General features: G+C 39.1%; 1 protein-coding gene across 2 annotated transcripts in view; it reads right to left on the minus strand.

Annotated features, from left to right (window-relative positions):
- The window catches only part of bod1l1 (biorientation of chromosomes in cell division 1-like 1), a 70,657-nt gene that overhangs the window by 47,937 nt on the left and 6,120 nt on the right, over nucleotides 1–16,600 (minus strand). For both annotated transcript variants that reach the window (XM_061891870.1, XM_061891869.1), the window contains exons 2-9: nucleotides 11,434–11,558; nucleotides 10,084–10,277; nucleotides 9,578–10,006; nucleotides 8,216–8,365; nucleotides 7,968–8,128; nucleotides 6,083–6,179; nucleotides 1,911–2,037; nucleotides 1,778–1,838 (exon numbers count right to left, since the gene is read on the minus strand). In XM_061891870.1, coding sequence (XP_061747854.1) covers nucleotides 1,778–1,838; nucleotides 1,911–2,037; nucleotides 6,083–6,179; nucleotides 7,968–8,128; nucleotides 8,216–8,365; nucleotides 9,578–10,006; nucleotides 10,084–10,277; nucleotides 11,434–11,558 — 1,344 coding nt within the window. The remainder of the gene's footprint in view (nucleotides 1–1,777; nucleotides 1,839–1,910; nucleotides 2,038–6,082; nucleotides 6,180–7,967; nucleotides 8,129–8,215; nucleotides 8,366–9,577; nucleotides 10,007–10,083; nucleotides 10,278–11,433; nucleotides 11,559–16,600) is intronic.

Here is a 16,600-nt window from a genome sequence, read left to right on the forward strand (position 1 = left end):
AACCAAAATAGAACTTTTTGGTATAAACTCAACTCGTCGTGTTTGGAGGAAGAAGAATACTGAGTTGCATCCCAAGAACACCATACCTACTGTGAAGCATGGGGGTGGAAACATCATGCTTTGGGGCTGTTTTTATGCTAAGGGGACAGGACGACTGATCCGTGTCAAGGAAAGAATGAATGGGGCCATGTATCGTGAGATTTTGAGCCAAAACCTCCTTCCATCAGTAAGAGCTTTGAATGGTTGACCAAATACTTATTTTCCACCATAGTTTACAAATAAATTCTTTAAAATTCCTACAATATGAATTCCTGGATTTTTTTTTCATATTCTGTCTCTCACAGTGGAAGTGTACCTATGATGAAAATTACAGACCTGTGTCATCATTTTAAGTGGGAGAACTTGCACAATCGGTGGCTGACTAAATACTCTTTTGCCCCACTGTATACTGTAATATTGTACATTGGGAATTGGGATGTGCTATATATTGTATATATTATATAAAAATGTAATATAATATAATAATATCATTTATCAGTATTAGTGTACTTTATACCTGCATTATCCTTTCCATCCTTTGTAACTGAGCTACTGTGTGGAAAAATTTCCCTTGTGGATCAATAAAGTTTGTCTAAGTCTAAGTCTAAGAATGGTAGAGTGACCAGATGGAAGCCACTTCTCGTAAAAAGTTTTCCAAAATAATAATAATAATAATAATAGATTTTATTTGTAAAAAGCACTTTACGTTGAGCAAACAACCTCAAAGTGCCAGAGTGTAAAAAAAAATAGTAATAATAAAAATAAATAAAATATAAAACTAGAAACAGCCCAAAAGTTAGAACCAGCATGCATGTCTATGAAAAGGCCTTTTTAAAAAGATGGGTTTTTAACCCTTTTTTAAAAGCATCCACAGTCTGAGGTGCCCTCAGGTGGTCAGGGAGATTAAATACACCTGAAAGACTCACAGACCACTTTATACTTTTTATTGTCTTGTTTTTTATTACATTGCCTCTTAGAGTGGTCTTAGGCCATATTGTATATTACATATTGTGTATATTGTGTTGTTTCTGTATATTGTGTGGTTTCTTCTTTTTTTTATTTTTTTTTTTTTAAATGCAGAGCACCTCAGGGAAGCGCCCTAAATTTTGTTGCACCTGTACCTGTACATGCACAATGACAATAAAGATCATTCATTCATTCATGAGAAACAAAATTCTCTGGTCTGGTGAGACAAAGATTAAAGTCTTAAGTGTGCCTGCCAGGCGTCATGTTTGGAGGAAACCAGTCACCGCTCATCACCAGGCCAATGCCATCCCTACAGTGACGCATGGTGGTGGCAGCATCATGCTGTGGGGTTGCTTTTCAGCGGCAGGAACTGGGAAAGATGAATGCAGCAATCTACAGAGACATCCTGGAAGAAAAGCAATGCTTCCCATCCAACCTGATGGAGTTTTAGAGGTGCTGCAAAGAGGAATGGACTAAACTTCCCAAAGATAGGTGTGCCAAGCTTGTGGCGTCGTATTCAAAAAGCTGTAACTGCTGCCAAAGGTGCATCAACCAAGTATTGAGCAAAGGTCGTGAATACTTATGTACATGTGATTTTTTTTGTTTGAATAAATTTGCATTATTAATAAAAAAGTTTCCCATTGTCACGGGACAAAAACAAATGGATTCCACTTTGGAATAAGGCTGTAATATAACAAAATTTGGAACAAGTGAAGCGCTGTGAATACTTTTCACATGCAGTGTAAATGTATGAATTATCTTGGCTACATACCGCCTTCTTAGATGTTTCTTCTGCGTCCGTTTTTTTCTTGCTGGCCACGTCTTCCTCTCTCCTGAAGGAAAACAAACCAACCCGAGCCGGTGTCGTTTGCGAAGAGTGAAGAAACAACATTTATCGAACTCACCTCGAGTCAAGCTTCCTCTTTCTGCTCAGGGCCATTTTTTTCTCCAGGACTTTCTGCTCTTTGCGGGCTTCCTTGGCTTGGGGTTTCTGGAGACCGCCAGATTGCTCACTTTTCTTCTTTTTCTGATCTGTGCAGCGACATTACGTCCATTAACTCTGGACTGGGTTTGCGCAATGTAGACGATGTACGATTTCAGATATATAGGTTTGATCATGAATTGATTAACGTGGACCCCGACTTAAACAAGTTGAAAAACTTATTTGGGTGTTACCATTTAGTGGTCAAATATACGGAATATGTACTGAACTGTGCAATCTACTAATAAAAGTTTCAATCAATCAATCAACAGTAAAACTTTGAAAACTATTCTAGCGGAAATGTAACAAAAAACAGGCCCTCAACGCAATAGTCCATGCCAGCAGCTAACGTCACTCCACAGTGCAAAGCCACTTTGAATTGAGCAATGCAAGCAAATCAACTTGCAAAGAGTCAATATATGGTCGATAATACCGTGCTTGTATATCATCAAAAAATCCTACGCATTTTTTGTTGTTGTTTACAGACTCAGGAAAAAAATCCCTGGACGCAGGAAGGCTTTTAGGGCAAACACTCAAAGATTTGAATCAGAGTCAAGAGTAGGAATTAATTGAAATATTTAATTGATATGGTTACATCGCTATCATGTATTTTTTGTCTGATTACAATTGTGATCACAAATGCAGTTCTTCAACGACCTTGAACATGTGAAGTATGGTTTATGCATACAGTTACATCTGATGCATCACATATTTCCAGTTTCTCTTCGCAACATGCCCGAAAGGGAGTAGGAAGAAGTGAAGTGTGAAGTGGATTATATTTATATAGTGCTTTTCTCTAGTGACTCAAAGCGCTTTACTTAGTAAAACCCAATATCTAAGTTACATTTAAACCTGTGTGGGTGGCACTGGGAGCAGGTGGGTAAAGTGTCTTGCCCAAGGACACAACGGCAGTGACTAGGATGGCGAAAGCGGGAATCGAACCTGGAACCCTCAAGTTGCTGGCACGGCCGCTCTACCGAGCTTATTTAACCCTATCCCTTTTCCATTTTATAGCAATTACTAAAAAATTTATTTTGTACACAATTTAACTTTAAATAAAAGAGTTCTCAGTAAATAGTTGAATAAGTTGTAATTCACACACTGAGATGAACACAATGATCTAATTTTTAATAAGTTAAAAATATTCATCAGAATTATTCTTCCTTTGTATTTTTGTAATCACTTGGAGTTCGAACAATTTAGTACAATGTTCGACTTCTTTGCTGAATCCAGTGATTCTCAAAATTTTTGTCGCCAGGTACTAATTCAGGAAAAACTTGGCTCTCCATAATGGGCGACATTTAAAAAGACATTAGCGTAGTAGGACTAATTATTTATCAAAAACAAGGCAGAAGTTTTATTTAAGTAAATTCATTACACACAGTTTAAACAGTAACACTGTGTTTGAATATAGGAAAATAAAACACTGTACTTTAATCCAAGCGATTCTTTGGCATAACACTTGATGGAGCCCCCCCTGTACCCCAGTTTAAGAATCATGAGCTTTTCCATTACATTAATTAATTCCACATCCTGATAAACTAAATGTATTTAGTGTTGTACGTGCTTACAAATGTTTTAATCCTCTGTTATATTTCCTACTCAGTGGCCTAGTGGTTAGAGTGTCAGCCCTGAAATTGGTAGGTTGTGAGGTCAAACCCTGGCCGAGTCATACCAAAAACTATAATAATGGGACCAATTACCTCCCTGCTTGGCACTCAGCACCAAGGTTTAGAACTGGGTGTTAAATCACCAAAATGATTCCCGGGCACGGCCCACTGCTCCCCTTCACCTCCCAGGGGGAGATCAAGGGGATGGGTCGAATGCAGACGACACATTTCACTACACCGAGAGTGTGGGTGACAATCATTGGTACTTTAACTTCTCTTATGTGGAGAATTGTTGGGAAGCAGGTTATAGTTTGCTTTGTGCATAATTTTAGTTGTTTGCAAATTCTCTATACCGTTGAATTTCAATATTTTTCATTCAATAAATTAAGTGTTTTTACGTTTTCTTTTTTGTAACACGATCAGTGAAAAAGTTTACCTTTGTAATTATTTCCCATATATCTGCACAATAACTCAGATACAGTTACACAAGCAAGCAGTAGAGAGTATGGAGTTGTTTTTTGTCAAACACACACTAAGCTGTATTCATTATTGATGTATTACTTGCAACCTTATGTTGTATGGTTATATATTTGATCAGTGTCAGCAATGGTATGACCAATACTAATTACTTGCTATTGGATAGCATAAGGCCAAAAATGAATGTACAGTATCCAAACAACAGAGTAATAAGTGCTTCAAACATTTTTGCCAAAGTGTAGATAGAACCATGTTACAACAGAAAATAATCACGTATAACGATAGTTTTGACAGAATATTACAGTCAAATTAAGAGCATTTGTACAAACCCCGTTTCCGTATGAGTTGGGAAATTGTGTTAGATGTAAATATAAACAGAATACAATGATTTGCAAATCCTTTTTAACCCATATTCAGTTGAATATGCTACAAAGACAACATATTTGAGGTTCAAAGTCATAAACTTTATTTTTCTTTTGCAAATAATAATTAACTTAGAATTTCATGGCTGCAACACGTGCCAAAGTAGTTGGGAAAGGGCATGTTCACCACTGTGTTACATCACCTTTTCTTTTAACAACACTCAATAAACGTTTGGGAACTGAGGAAACTAATTGTTGAAGCTTTGAAAGTGGAATTCTTTCCCATTCTTGTTTTATGTAAAGCTTCAGTCGTTAAACAGTCCGGAGTCTCCGCTCTCGTATTTTACGCTTCATAATGCGCCACACATTTTCGATGGGAGACAGGTCTGGACTGCAGGTGGGTCAGGAAAGTACCCGCACTCTTTTTTTACAAATCCACACTGTTGTAACACTTGCTGAAGTAAGCAGGGGCGTCCATGATAACGTTGCTTGGATGACAACAAATGTTGCTCCAAAACCTGTATGTACCATTCAGCATTAATGGTGCCTTCACAGATGTGTAAGTTACCCATGCCTTGGGCACTAATACACCCCCATACCATCCCAGATGCGGGCTTTTGAACTTTGCGCCTATAACAATCCGGATGGTTATTTTCCTCTTTGTTCTGGAGGACACCACGGCCTCTTTTTCCAAATATAATTTGAAATGTGGACTCGTCACACCACATAACACCTTTCCACTTTTCATCAGCCCATCTTAGGTGAGCTCGGGCCCAGCCAAGCCGGCGGCGTTTCAGGATATTGTTAATAAATAGGTTTGGCTTTGCATAGTAGAGTTTTAACTTGCACTTACATATGTAGTGACCAATTGCAGTTACTGACAGTGGTTTTATGAAGTGTTCCTGAGCCCATGTGGTGATATCCTTTACAAACTGATGTCGGTTTTTGATGCAGTACCGCCTGAGGGATCAAAAGTCCGTAATATCATCGCTTATTTGCAGTGATTTCTCCGGATTCTCTGAACTTTTTGAAGATTTTACGGACCGTAGATGGTAAAATCCCTAAATTCTTTGGAATAGCTCGTTGAGAAATGAAAATCTGTTCGACAATTTGCTTACAAAGTGGTGACCCTCGCCCCATCCTTGTTTGTGAATTACTTAGCATTTCATGGAAGCTGTTTTTATACCCAATCATGGCACCCACCTGTTCCCAATTAGCCTGCACACCTGTGGGATGTTCCATATAAGTGTTTGATGAGCATTCCTCAACTTTATCAGTATTTATTGCCACCTTTCCTAACTTCTTTGTCACGTGTTGCTGGCATCAAATTCTAAAGTGAATGATTTGCAAAAAAAAAAAATGTTTATCAGTTTGAACATCAAATATGTTGTCTTTGTAGCATATTCAACTCAATATGGGTTGAAAATGATTTGCAAATCATTGTATTCCGTTTATATTTGCATCCAACACAATTTCCCAACTCATATGGAAACCGGGTTTGTAGGTTGTTTTCAAATGGTCCCATCTAGATTAATATAAATATAAATCTAATTTCAAGTATTGTTCAAGATTAGATTCCAGGTATTTCGCAGCTGCGATAAAGTACAAAGACACCAATGAGAGTAAATACAACATGGTAGACAGACCTTGTTCTTCAGACTGTAAAGCTTTCTGTTTGCGCTTCTCTTCCATCCGTTCCCTGTTTTGCTGCCTTTTGAGCAGGCGATCTTCTTTGTCCTTTGCCTGAAAAGCGCAGCGGTGAGATATATTTAATAATGATCATATTAATAATGGACTCAATTTTCTTTTTTATCAACTACATACTCAACATTTGAAGGCCATGATGCATTTTGGCGCTCATCTTTACTTTTTGTTAACATCACAGTGTCCAAAGTGCAGCACAGGGGCCATTTTTGGCTGGCAGCTACTTTTTTTTTATTATTAGGTTTTGACATGGGATGAAAACTAAATGAATTCATTATTAATGGGGTATATAATAACCCTAACCATATTTGTGTATGTCTATGACATACATACATACATACATATTTATATATATATATATATATATATATACATATATATATACATACATACATACATACATACATACATACATACACACACATATATACATACATGCATATATATGTGTGTTTATATATACACACACATAAACATACATATATATATATATATATATATACAAACACATACATACGTACATATACGTGTATATATACATATATGTATATAGACACACACACATACGTACGCATATATATATATATATACGTACATATAAAAATATAATAATAATAATGGATTAGATTTATATCGCGCTTTTCCATTACTAGATACTCAAAGCACTCACAGAGAAGTGGGAACCCATAATTCATTCACACTATATATATATATATATATATATATATATATATATATATATATATATATATATATATATATATATATATATATATATATATATATATATATATATACATATACACACATACATACGTACGTATATATTTACGTACATATATGAATGTATCTGTGTATACATATATACATATACATGTGTGTGTGTGTGTTCATATAAACACACATAAACATACGTATATATGTGTATACACACATATATACATATGTGTATACTATATATATACACACACACATATATATATATATATATATATAGTATACACATAAATACAATATATATATGTATACACAATATACATACATATATACAGTACAATATATATACATACAATTATATAGATATGTGTGTATAGAGTATACACACATACATACACATATATATATATATATATCTATATATATATATATATATATATATATATATATCTATATATATATATATATATATATATATATATATATATATATATATATATATATATATATATATAGATATATATATATATATACATACACACATACATACATATATGTCCATATATAAACACAGTATATGTACATATACTGTATATGTACATATATACATTGCAATATTCACACTTTGGACACAATGAAGTCACGTTCACAGTAAGGCTAACTTGTGTTGCCAGCTATTTAAACAATAATGGACGACAGTAAGAAGTGAGTAAGCCTTACTGTGAAAGTGTCTTCATTGTGTCCAATGTGTGAATATTGCAATGTGTATATGTACATTTACAGTATATGTATATATACTGTATGTATATACTGTACGCCCATATGCATACATATATACATATGTACATATATACATACATATATGTACATATATACATTGCAATATTCCCACTTTGGACACAATGAAGACACTTTCACAGTACACCTTGATCACTTGTGTCGCCAGCTATTTAAACAAGAATGAACGACAGGAAATCTGCTGTACAAGCTGAGCACTGACTACTCTAAAGTGTAGCCAGGTTTCACTTCTATAATATAGTCCCCTGAGAAGATGCTTGCTGCAAAGTGCTGAGTGGGACTTCAACCAGCCATGTGGAGACCTTTACTCACTACAGATCGTCGCCTTTCCTCCACAGTGACCTCGTCGTCTGAGTCGCTATAGTAACGGGAGTACAAGAAGGGCTTGTGGACGTAGGCCTTGCGGCGTGGTTTACTCTCTTTGCCTTCATCTCCTGTGTCCCCGCCTGCCTCCTTCTTCTCAAGTTTGAGACCTTGAACGTGGAGACAGAACAAAGACAATACATCACTCGTCTCTTGTAGATTTTCAGGTGGCGTGCGGGGCAAAAAAGGAGTCAGACCATCCGTTGAATTTTCGGCCTCCTCGGAGGAATCGGACAGCGGCGCCTCCTCTTCGCTTTCCCCCTCAAACGACGACAGGTCGCTGGTGTGCACGGAGCTCACTGTGATGTCGCTCAGGCCGTCCAAGTCCGAATCTTCTAAAGAGTACTCTGCAGGGTAAAGAAAACACAAATAGTCAAACTATTGCATACTAAGGAAAGGTAGCACTGCATCCGTGTAGCTCTTACAGTGGGGCAAAAAAGTATTTAGTCAGCCACCGATTGTGCAAGTTCTCCCACTTTTAAGATTTTATATCATTGATATATAAACTATATCATTGATTTAGTTTATATATCAATGATGAAATATTAACATTGCAACACATCCCAATACGGCCGGTTTAGTTGACTAAATTACAATTTTAAATTTCCCGCGGAGTTTCTTGTTGAAAACGTCGCGGAGTGAGCCCAGCACCACATGCGGCTAAAAGTCTTCTCTTTTCATCGCGCAATTACACAGTATTCTGGACATCTGTCTTGCTGAATCTTTTGCAATTTGTTCAATTAATAATGGAGAACTCAAAGTAGAAAAATGGAGATGGGAAGCTATAGCCTTTAGCCCCACAAACACACGGTGTTTCCTTGTTTAAAATTCCCTGACGTGAAGCTTTACTATGGATCAGAGCGGTCAAGCGAACATGGTTCCCGACCACTTGTCAACCGGCAGGTTTCGGTGAGAAAATTGTGGTAAAAAGTCGCCTCTTACCGGAGATCTGCGGAGCTTGCGCCGTCCATGCAGCTGCCGTGACTTCTCTCAGACACTGGCGTCAACACACCCGTGGACACACCCCTCCGACTACCAGGTACTATTTAACTCACTAAAACACTAGCAACACAATAGAAAGATAAGGGATTTCCCAGAATTATCCTAGTAAATGTGTCTAAAGACATCTGAATCGCTCCCAATGCAATCGCCTTTTTTTTTTAACTTTATTTTTTTTTTTTCTTTCTAGTCCTTCACTATCAATATCCTCAGCCACGAATCTTTCATCCTCGCTCAAATTAATGGGGAAATTGTTGTTTTCTCGGTCCGAATAGCTCTTGCTGCTGGAGGCTCCCATTATAAACAATGTGAAGATGTGAGGAGCCCTCGCACCGGTGACATCATCGTCTGCTACTTCCGGTAAAGGCAAGGCTTTTTTATTAGCGACCAAAAGTTGCAAACTTTATCGTCGATGTTCTCTACTAAATCCTTTCAGCAAAAATATGGCATTATCACGAAATGATCAAGTATGACACATAGAATGGACCTGCTATCCCTATTTAAATAAGGAAATATCATTTCAGTAGGCCTTTAAACAATCAACAGATGAGTTAACTGACCTTCCTTAATCTTCTCTCTGGCTTTCTCTTTGGCCTGACTTGAATCCTCCTGCTGCTGCTTCTTCTCCTCAGAAGGTCTCCCGCTTGTTTTACAGGCCGCTTTGTGTTTGTCCTCAGCTTGGTCTTCGACTGGAGTCCCTTCCTCTTCCATCTTCATCTCCTCCGAGGGGATTTCTTTCTCTACTTCCATCTGATCCGCAGCGCCGTCATCCGCGGACCGCTGCACCTCGGCTTCCTCCTCCTCGTCCTCGGCCGTCTTCCTCTCTGCGTCCTCGTCCAGGTCCATGTCCTGCTCGCCGTCCTCCGCGGGCCCCTCGGGGGCTTTGCGGACCTTCTCGGCGGTCCTGACGTTGGCCTCCTGGCTGAGAGAGGTGATGGCGTCCAGGATGGACATGGCGTCTGCGGTGGACGTCGGAGTGGACGATGAGGCTGTGGATACGTGAACATCGGTTAGCTTTTGTCAACAAAAATGGCGAGGCGTTAGAAGTGGACGCTCATGAGCATACCCTGCTGGGGAACAATGACGTCAGCTTTGGTCTCAGTCGCTGGGATCGGCGGGTGCGGCGGCTCCTCGCTGCTGGTGCCAGGCGACAGGAACTCGTGGACCACTTTCTCCACCTGCGGCCTGAAGATGTGGTTGACTTTGGGGTCCACCACCTGGGCCACGATCCTGTCCACCCCTTGCTCCAGCATCCCAGATCTAAAAAGAAATACATAATGTCATGGCTGTCTTGAGTTTTTAATAAATTCTACAATTCTTATTTTTTTGTGATAGAGTGATTGGAGCACATGTTGGTCACAAAAATATTCATGAAATGTGGTTCTTTTATGAATTTATTATGGGTCTACTGAACATGTGAGCAAATCTGCTGGGTCAAAAGTATACATACAGCAATGTTAATATTTGCTTGCATGTCCCTTGGCAAGTTTCACTGCAATAAGGCACTTTTGGTAGCCATCAACAATTTACACATTTTTTATACCACTCCTCTTGACAAAATTGGTGCATTTCAGCTAAATTTGTTGGTTTTCTGACATGGACTTGTTTCTTCGGCATTAACCACACGTACAGTGGGGCAAAAAAGTATTTAGTCAACCACCGATTGTGCAAGTTCTCCCACTTAAAATGATGACAGAGGTCTGTAATTTTCATCATAGGTACACTTCAACTGTGACAGACAGAATGTGAAAAAAAACAGGAATTCACATTGTAGGAATTTTAAAGAATTTATTTGTAAATTATGGTGGAGAATAAGTATTTGGTCAACCATTCAAAGCTCTCACTGATGGAAGGAGGTTTTGGCTCAAAATCCCACGATACATGGCCCCATTCATTCTTTCCTTAACACGGATCAATCGTCCTGTCCCCTTAGCAGAAAAACAGCCTCAAAGCATGATGTTTCCACCCCCATGCTTCACAGTAGGTATGGTGTTCTTGGGATGCAACTCAGTATTCTTCTTCCTCTAAACACGAGGAGTTGAGTTTATACCAACATGGATACATGGATGATACAGCAGAGGATTGGGAGAATGTCATGTGGTCAGATGAAACCAAAATAGAACTTTTTGGTATAAACTCAACTCGTCGTGTTTGGAGGAAGAAGAATACTGAGTTGCATCCCAAGAACACCATACCTACTGTGAAGCATGGGGGTGGAAACATCATGTTTTGGGGCTGTATGTGCTCCAATCACTCTATCACAAAAAAATAAAAGTTGTAGAAATGATTGGAAACTCAAGACAGCCATGACATTATGTTCTTTACAAGTAAGTGTATGTAAACTTTTAACCACGACTGTACATGTTGTTTTGAGTCTGGCCACATTCCCACAGGAGAGTAGGACCAACATGCTTACTGCAACACGAGCTGTCGGATGTTGTTTCTCAGCTGGTTCTTGTTCAACTGAGGGCTCCATGTGTGGTTGGACAGGTGGTTGGAGACAAAGTTGTCCACTCTTTGCTTCAAGTTCAGGTAAGCGGGCTGCAACAAACACACAACACACACACAAATATAAAACCTCTATCTACTAGGGTTGTACGGTATACCGATATTAGTATAGTACCACGATACTAATGAATCATATTCGGTACTATACCGCCTCTAAAAAGTACCGGCCCTAATATACTGCCTTGGGGGACTCCACAGCTTACTGAAGGAGGGGAGGGGTAGGAGGAGAGGGGACACGCTGCCGTTCACCTCTACCACCTGTTTCCTCCCCTCCAAGCAGAGGTGTGTAGTAACGCGCTACATTTACTCCTTTACATCTACTTGAGTATCTTTTGGGATTAATTGTACTTCTAAAAGTAGTTATAATGCAACATACTTTTACTTTTACTTGAGTATATTTATAGAGAAGAAACTTTACTTTTACTCCGCTCCATTTATCTTCATTCAGCTCGCTACTCGCTACGGATTTTTATCGATCTGTTAATACACGCTTTGTTTGTTTGGTTTGTCAGACAGACCTTCAAATTAGGATCTATCACATGCCTGCGTTTCACCAATCAAATGCAGTCACTGTTGGTGTTTGACTCCGTTTCACCAATCAAATGCAGTCACTGGTGACGTTTGACTTGACTGACTTGACTTTATTTATTCATGCTTGCAGTGGAGCCGAGTCCCCACTGAAAAAACAGCTGAACTTTACAATAGATATCAAACAAACAACAATAAAAAATTAAAAGAACAAACAGTATTTTAAAAATTTTGAACATCCTCACGGCAGCAGCAGCATGGAAACTGTTAGCATTCTGGTATACAACTATATTACTTATTTAATTTGTGTCATTATACAGCTTAATTGCAGCGTGCAGGGTAGAGTTTTTAAGTCTCTTTGTCTTTGCTCTGGGCTCGGGTTCAGCAGGTCATGCAAAGGATGTTGCTCATCATGCATATCCCTGACCAGCTTCACTGCAGCCTTCTCTCCTGGTCTGGAGTGATGGTAGGGGTTGTGAGATGTTTCCAGCTCTCCTTGTAATGATTTTACAGGCACGTTTCTGGACTCGCTCTAGCTCTGCCTGTTGTTTTTTGGAGCAGCCCACTAAGAGCACTGAGCTATATTCCAGACACGGCCTGATGAGAGTGGTGTAGATCAGGGGTGCCCACACTTTTTCTGCAGGCGAGCTACTTTTTAATTGACCAACTCGAGGGGCTCTACCTCATTTATATATATCATTTATATTTATTTATTTATGAAAGAGACATTTTTGTAAACAAGTTAATCGTGTTTAATGATAATACAGCATGTGTAACACATATAGATGTCTTTCTTTCACAAAGACAAGAATATAAGTTGGTGTATTACCTGATTCTGATGACTTGCATTGATTGGAATCAGACAGTAATGATGATAACGCCCACATTTTCAAATGGAGGAAAAAAAAAGTTGTCCTTTCTGTACAGTACCACATGAAAGTGGTTGGTTTTTGGCATCTAATTCATCCAGCTTCCATACACTTTACAAGAAAAACATTGGCGGCAAATTCCGTAGCTTGCTTGATTGACATTCACGGCACCCGAGGGTTTTGTGAGATGACGCTGGCTGCTGCCAGTTCATTATTATGAAAAAATGTCAGAGAGGAAGGCGAGATACACTTTTTATTTCAACAGACTTTCGCGCCGTCCCTTCCGTCAAAACTCTAAAGGCCGACTGCACATTTCCTATCTTCACAATAAAAGCCTGCGCTAACAAAATAAGAGTCTCGGAAAGCTGGCGTGCACAAGTGATGTGCACGCCAGCTTTCTGAGGGATCGCTTGTGCACGCCAGTTTTCCGAGACTCTAGTTAGCGCAGGCAGCATGAAGCAGGGCTTTTATTGTGAAGATAGGAAATGTGCAGTCGGCCTTTAGAGTTTTGACGGAAGGTACGGCGCGAGAGTCTGTTGAAATAAAAAGTGTTTCTCGCCTTCCTCTCGGTCATATTTTCATAATAATGATCTTGCAGCAGCCAGCGTCATCTCACAAGACCCTCCGGTACCATGAATGTCATTTAAGCTACGTCTTGGTGAAGATTGATGATCACTAATTTTTAGGTCTATTTTTTTTAAAAGCCTGGCTGGAGATCGACTGACACACCCCCCGCGGTCGACTGGTAGCTCGCGATTGACGTAATGGGCACCCCTGGTGTAGATGGTAACAAGGTCGTCGGCAGGTAGTCCATGTCTCGCCATGACTGTGAGGTAATGCAGTCGCTTGGAGGCGGTTTTTATTGCCTTCTCGATGTGCACATCTCCAGTGAGGTTTTGGTCGAGGTGGTAACCCAGGTACTTTGTTGTTTCCACGACAGGGACCTCCTGTCCCCCCAAGATCAGTGCAGGAGGTTGTGGTGGATTACGGGCAAAACATATTTGGAGTTCTACTGACTTCTTCCCGTTAAGTATCATTTTTTAATTTGCTGCCCATTCGTCAAGCCTTTGTGCCTCCTGGCACATGGTTGTGTCTGACATGATGCTGGATTTAGGGATCGCTCTCGATAGCCCGATGTCGTCTGCATATCCCACATCAAGGGTGTCCTCAAACACAGCATTCCGAGTAGCCATGTAAAGGAGGAAGACATATGGGGAGACAACACCCCCTTGTGGTACCCCAAATGTAACTTCAATCCAGGGGCTATGAACTCAATTTGCCACCACTCTCTGTCTCCTTCCTGAGATGTAACTATGGAGCCAGGCCGTCAGATATGGGCACAGTCCTAAGTCCAATATGTTTTGCATCAAGATGCCATGGTCAATTACATCAAAAGCTTTTGACATATCTGCCAACAGTACTCTCACCATCGTTGGTTTGGAGTCGGTTTCGGTAAGCCAGGTGTACAGTTTGACTCTGTTTCACCAATCAAATGCAGTCACTGGTGACGTTTGACTCCGTTTCACCAATCAAATGCTGTCACTGGTGACGTTTTACTCCGTTTCACCAATCAAATGCAGTCACTGGTGACGTTTGACTCCGTTTCACCAATAAAATGCAGTCACTGGTGACGTTTGACTCCATTTCACCAATCAAACAGAGCCAGGCGGTCACAAGATTAACTGCACACTTTTTTTAATAAACCTTTATTTATAAATTTCAACATTTACAAACAGTTAAAAACAGTTTCAGAAAAGTATAAAAACCGTACAAAACAGTGCCACGGGGTTATAAATTCAAAGTAACTAAAATACAATCCAAAATATATATATATATATATATATATATATATATATATATATATATATATATATATATATATATATATATATATATATATATATATATATGTAAAATAAAGAAAGTGCAAAGCCATAGGCTCACTCAATCTCAGTAAATAACTTAAATTTGGAACACATCATCATCGTTTTCACAGCTTTTTGGTTGTTAGAGGTAGAGTGTTTTAATGTAGGGTTCTGAATCTTTTTTAAAGGCACAAAAAACAGGTCGGGTATTGAGAAACTTACATTTATGAATATAAAACTTAGCCAATAGTATAATGAGGTTGCAAAGGTAAAATTAATTTTCAAAATTTTTTTCAATGCGGTGTAAAACCAAATATACATTATTTAATATATATTATTGTTTTAGTTGCTTAAGAGATATTTCTGGCAGTGAATTTGTTCATTGCTATTTTTATGTTTTTGTGCAATACTTGTTGCCGTCATCATTAAACGAACAGGTTACTCAGTACTTGAGTAGTTTTTTCACAACATACTTTTTACTTTTACTCAAGTAAATATTTGGGTGACTACTCCTCACTTTTACTTGAGTAATACATCTCGAAAAGCCTACTGATACCCACTACTACCGACCACGCAGTCAGATAGTTTATATATCAAAGATGAAATCTTAACATTGCAACACATGCCAATACGGCCGGTTTAGTTTACTAAATTGCAATTTTAAATTTCCCAAGGGGTATCCAGTTGAAAACGTCGCGGAATGATGACGCTTATGTTGACGTGCTTGTGACGTTATTGGTTAGAGCGGACATTTCAGCCCAGCACCACGCACGGCTAAAAGTTGTCTCTTTTCATCGCTTAACTACACAGTATTTTAGACATCTGTGTTGCTGAATCTTTTGCAATTTGTTCAATTAATAATGGAGACTAGAAAGAAGAATGCTGTTGGTGGAAAGCGGTGGATTGCAGCTGCCTTTAGCAACCAAAACACAGCCGGTGTTTCTTTGTTTGTTGTGAAGCTTTAATATGGAACAGAGCGGTGAAGCGAACATGTTTCTCTACCACATGTCAACCAATTGTGATATTAAGTCGGCTCTTACCGGAGACTTCAGCGGTTTATGCGACCTCCTCCTGCGACTGTCAAAAAGGCAGCTGTGATCTTGGCTCCTCCATTGGCTTCTCTCAGAGACACTGGCGTTCACCGCAGCCCTTCGACTTTCAGGTATGACTTTAAAATCTCACTAAAACACTATTAACACAATAAGCAGATAAGGGATTTTCCAGAATTATCCCAGTAAATGTATGTAATAACATTGGAATCGCTCCCACTGCCGCCGCCTGGAGCCGTCGCCTTTTCTTTTTTTTCACTCTAACTTTCCTCATCCACAAATCTTTCATCCTCGCTCAAATTAATGGGGAAATCGTTGCTTCCTCGGTCCGAATTGCTCCTGCTGCTGGTGGCTATGATTATAAACTATGTGAGGATGTGAGGAGCTCCACAACCCGTGACGTCACACGCACATCGTCTGCTACTTGCGGTACAGGCAAGGCTTTTTTATTAGCGACCAAAAGTTGCGAACTTTACCGTCGATGTTCTCTACTAAATCCTTTCAGCAAAAATATGGTAATATCGCAAAATGATCAAGTATGACACATAGAATGGACCTGCTATCCCCGTTTAAATAAGAAAATCTCATTTCAGTACGCCTCTAAAGTAACAGTACTCTTACTTGAGTACAATTTCTGGATACTCTACCCACTTCTGCCTCTAAGTAAGATTGCATCCAGCTCGATGATGATGTAATAAATTTGCGTCATAATATTTGTATCCATGCATCATTTCCTGTACGTTACTGTAATCTTAACATGCTTG

Source organism: Nerophis ophidion, linkage group LG29 (genome assembly GCF_033978795.1).
Source record: "Nerophis ophidion isolate RoL-2023_Sa linkage group LG29, RoL_Noph_v1.0, whole genome shotgun sequence".
In the NCBI taxonomy this organism is placed as follows: domain Eukaryota; kingdom Metazoa; phylum Chordata; class Actinopteri; order Syngnathiformes; family Syngnathidae; genus Nerophis; species Nerophis ophidion.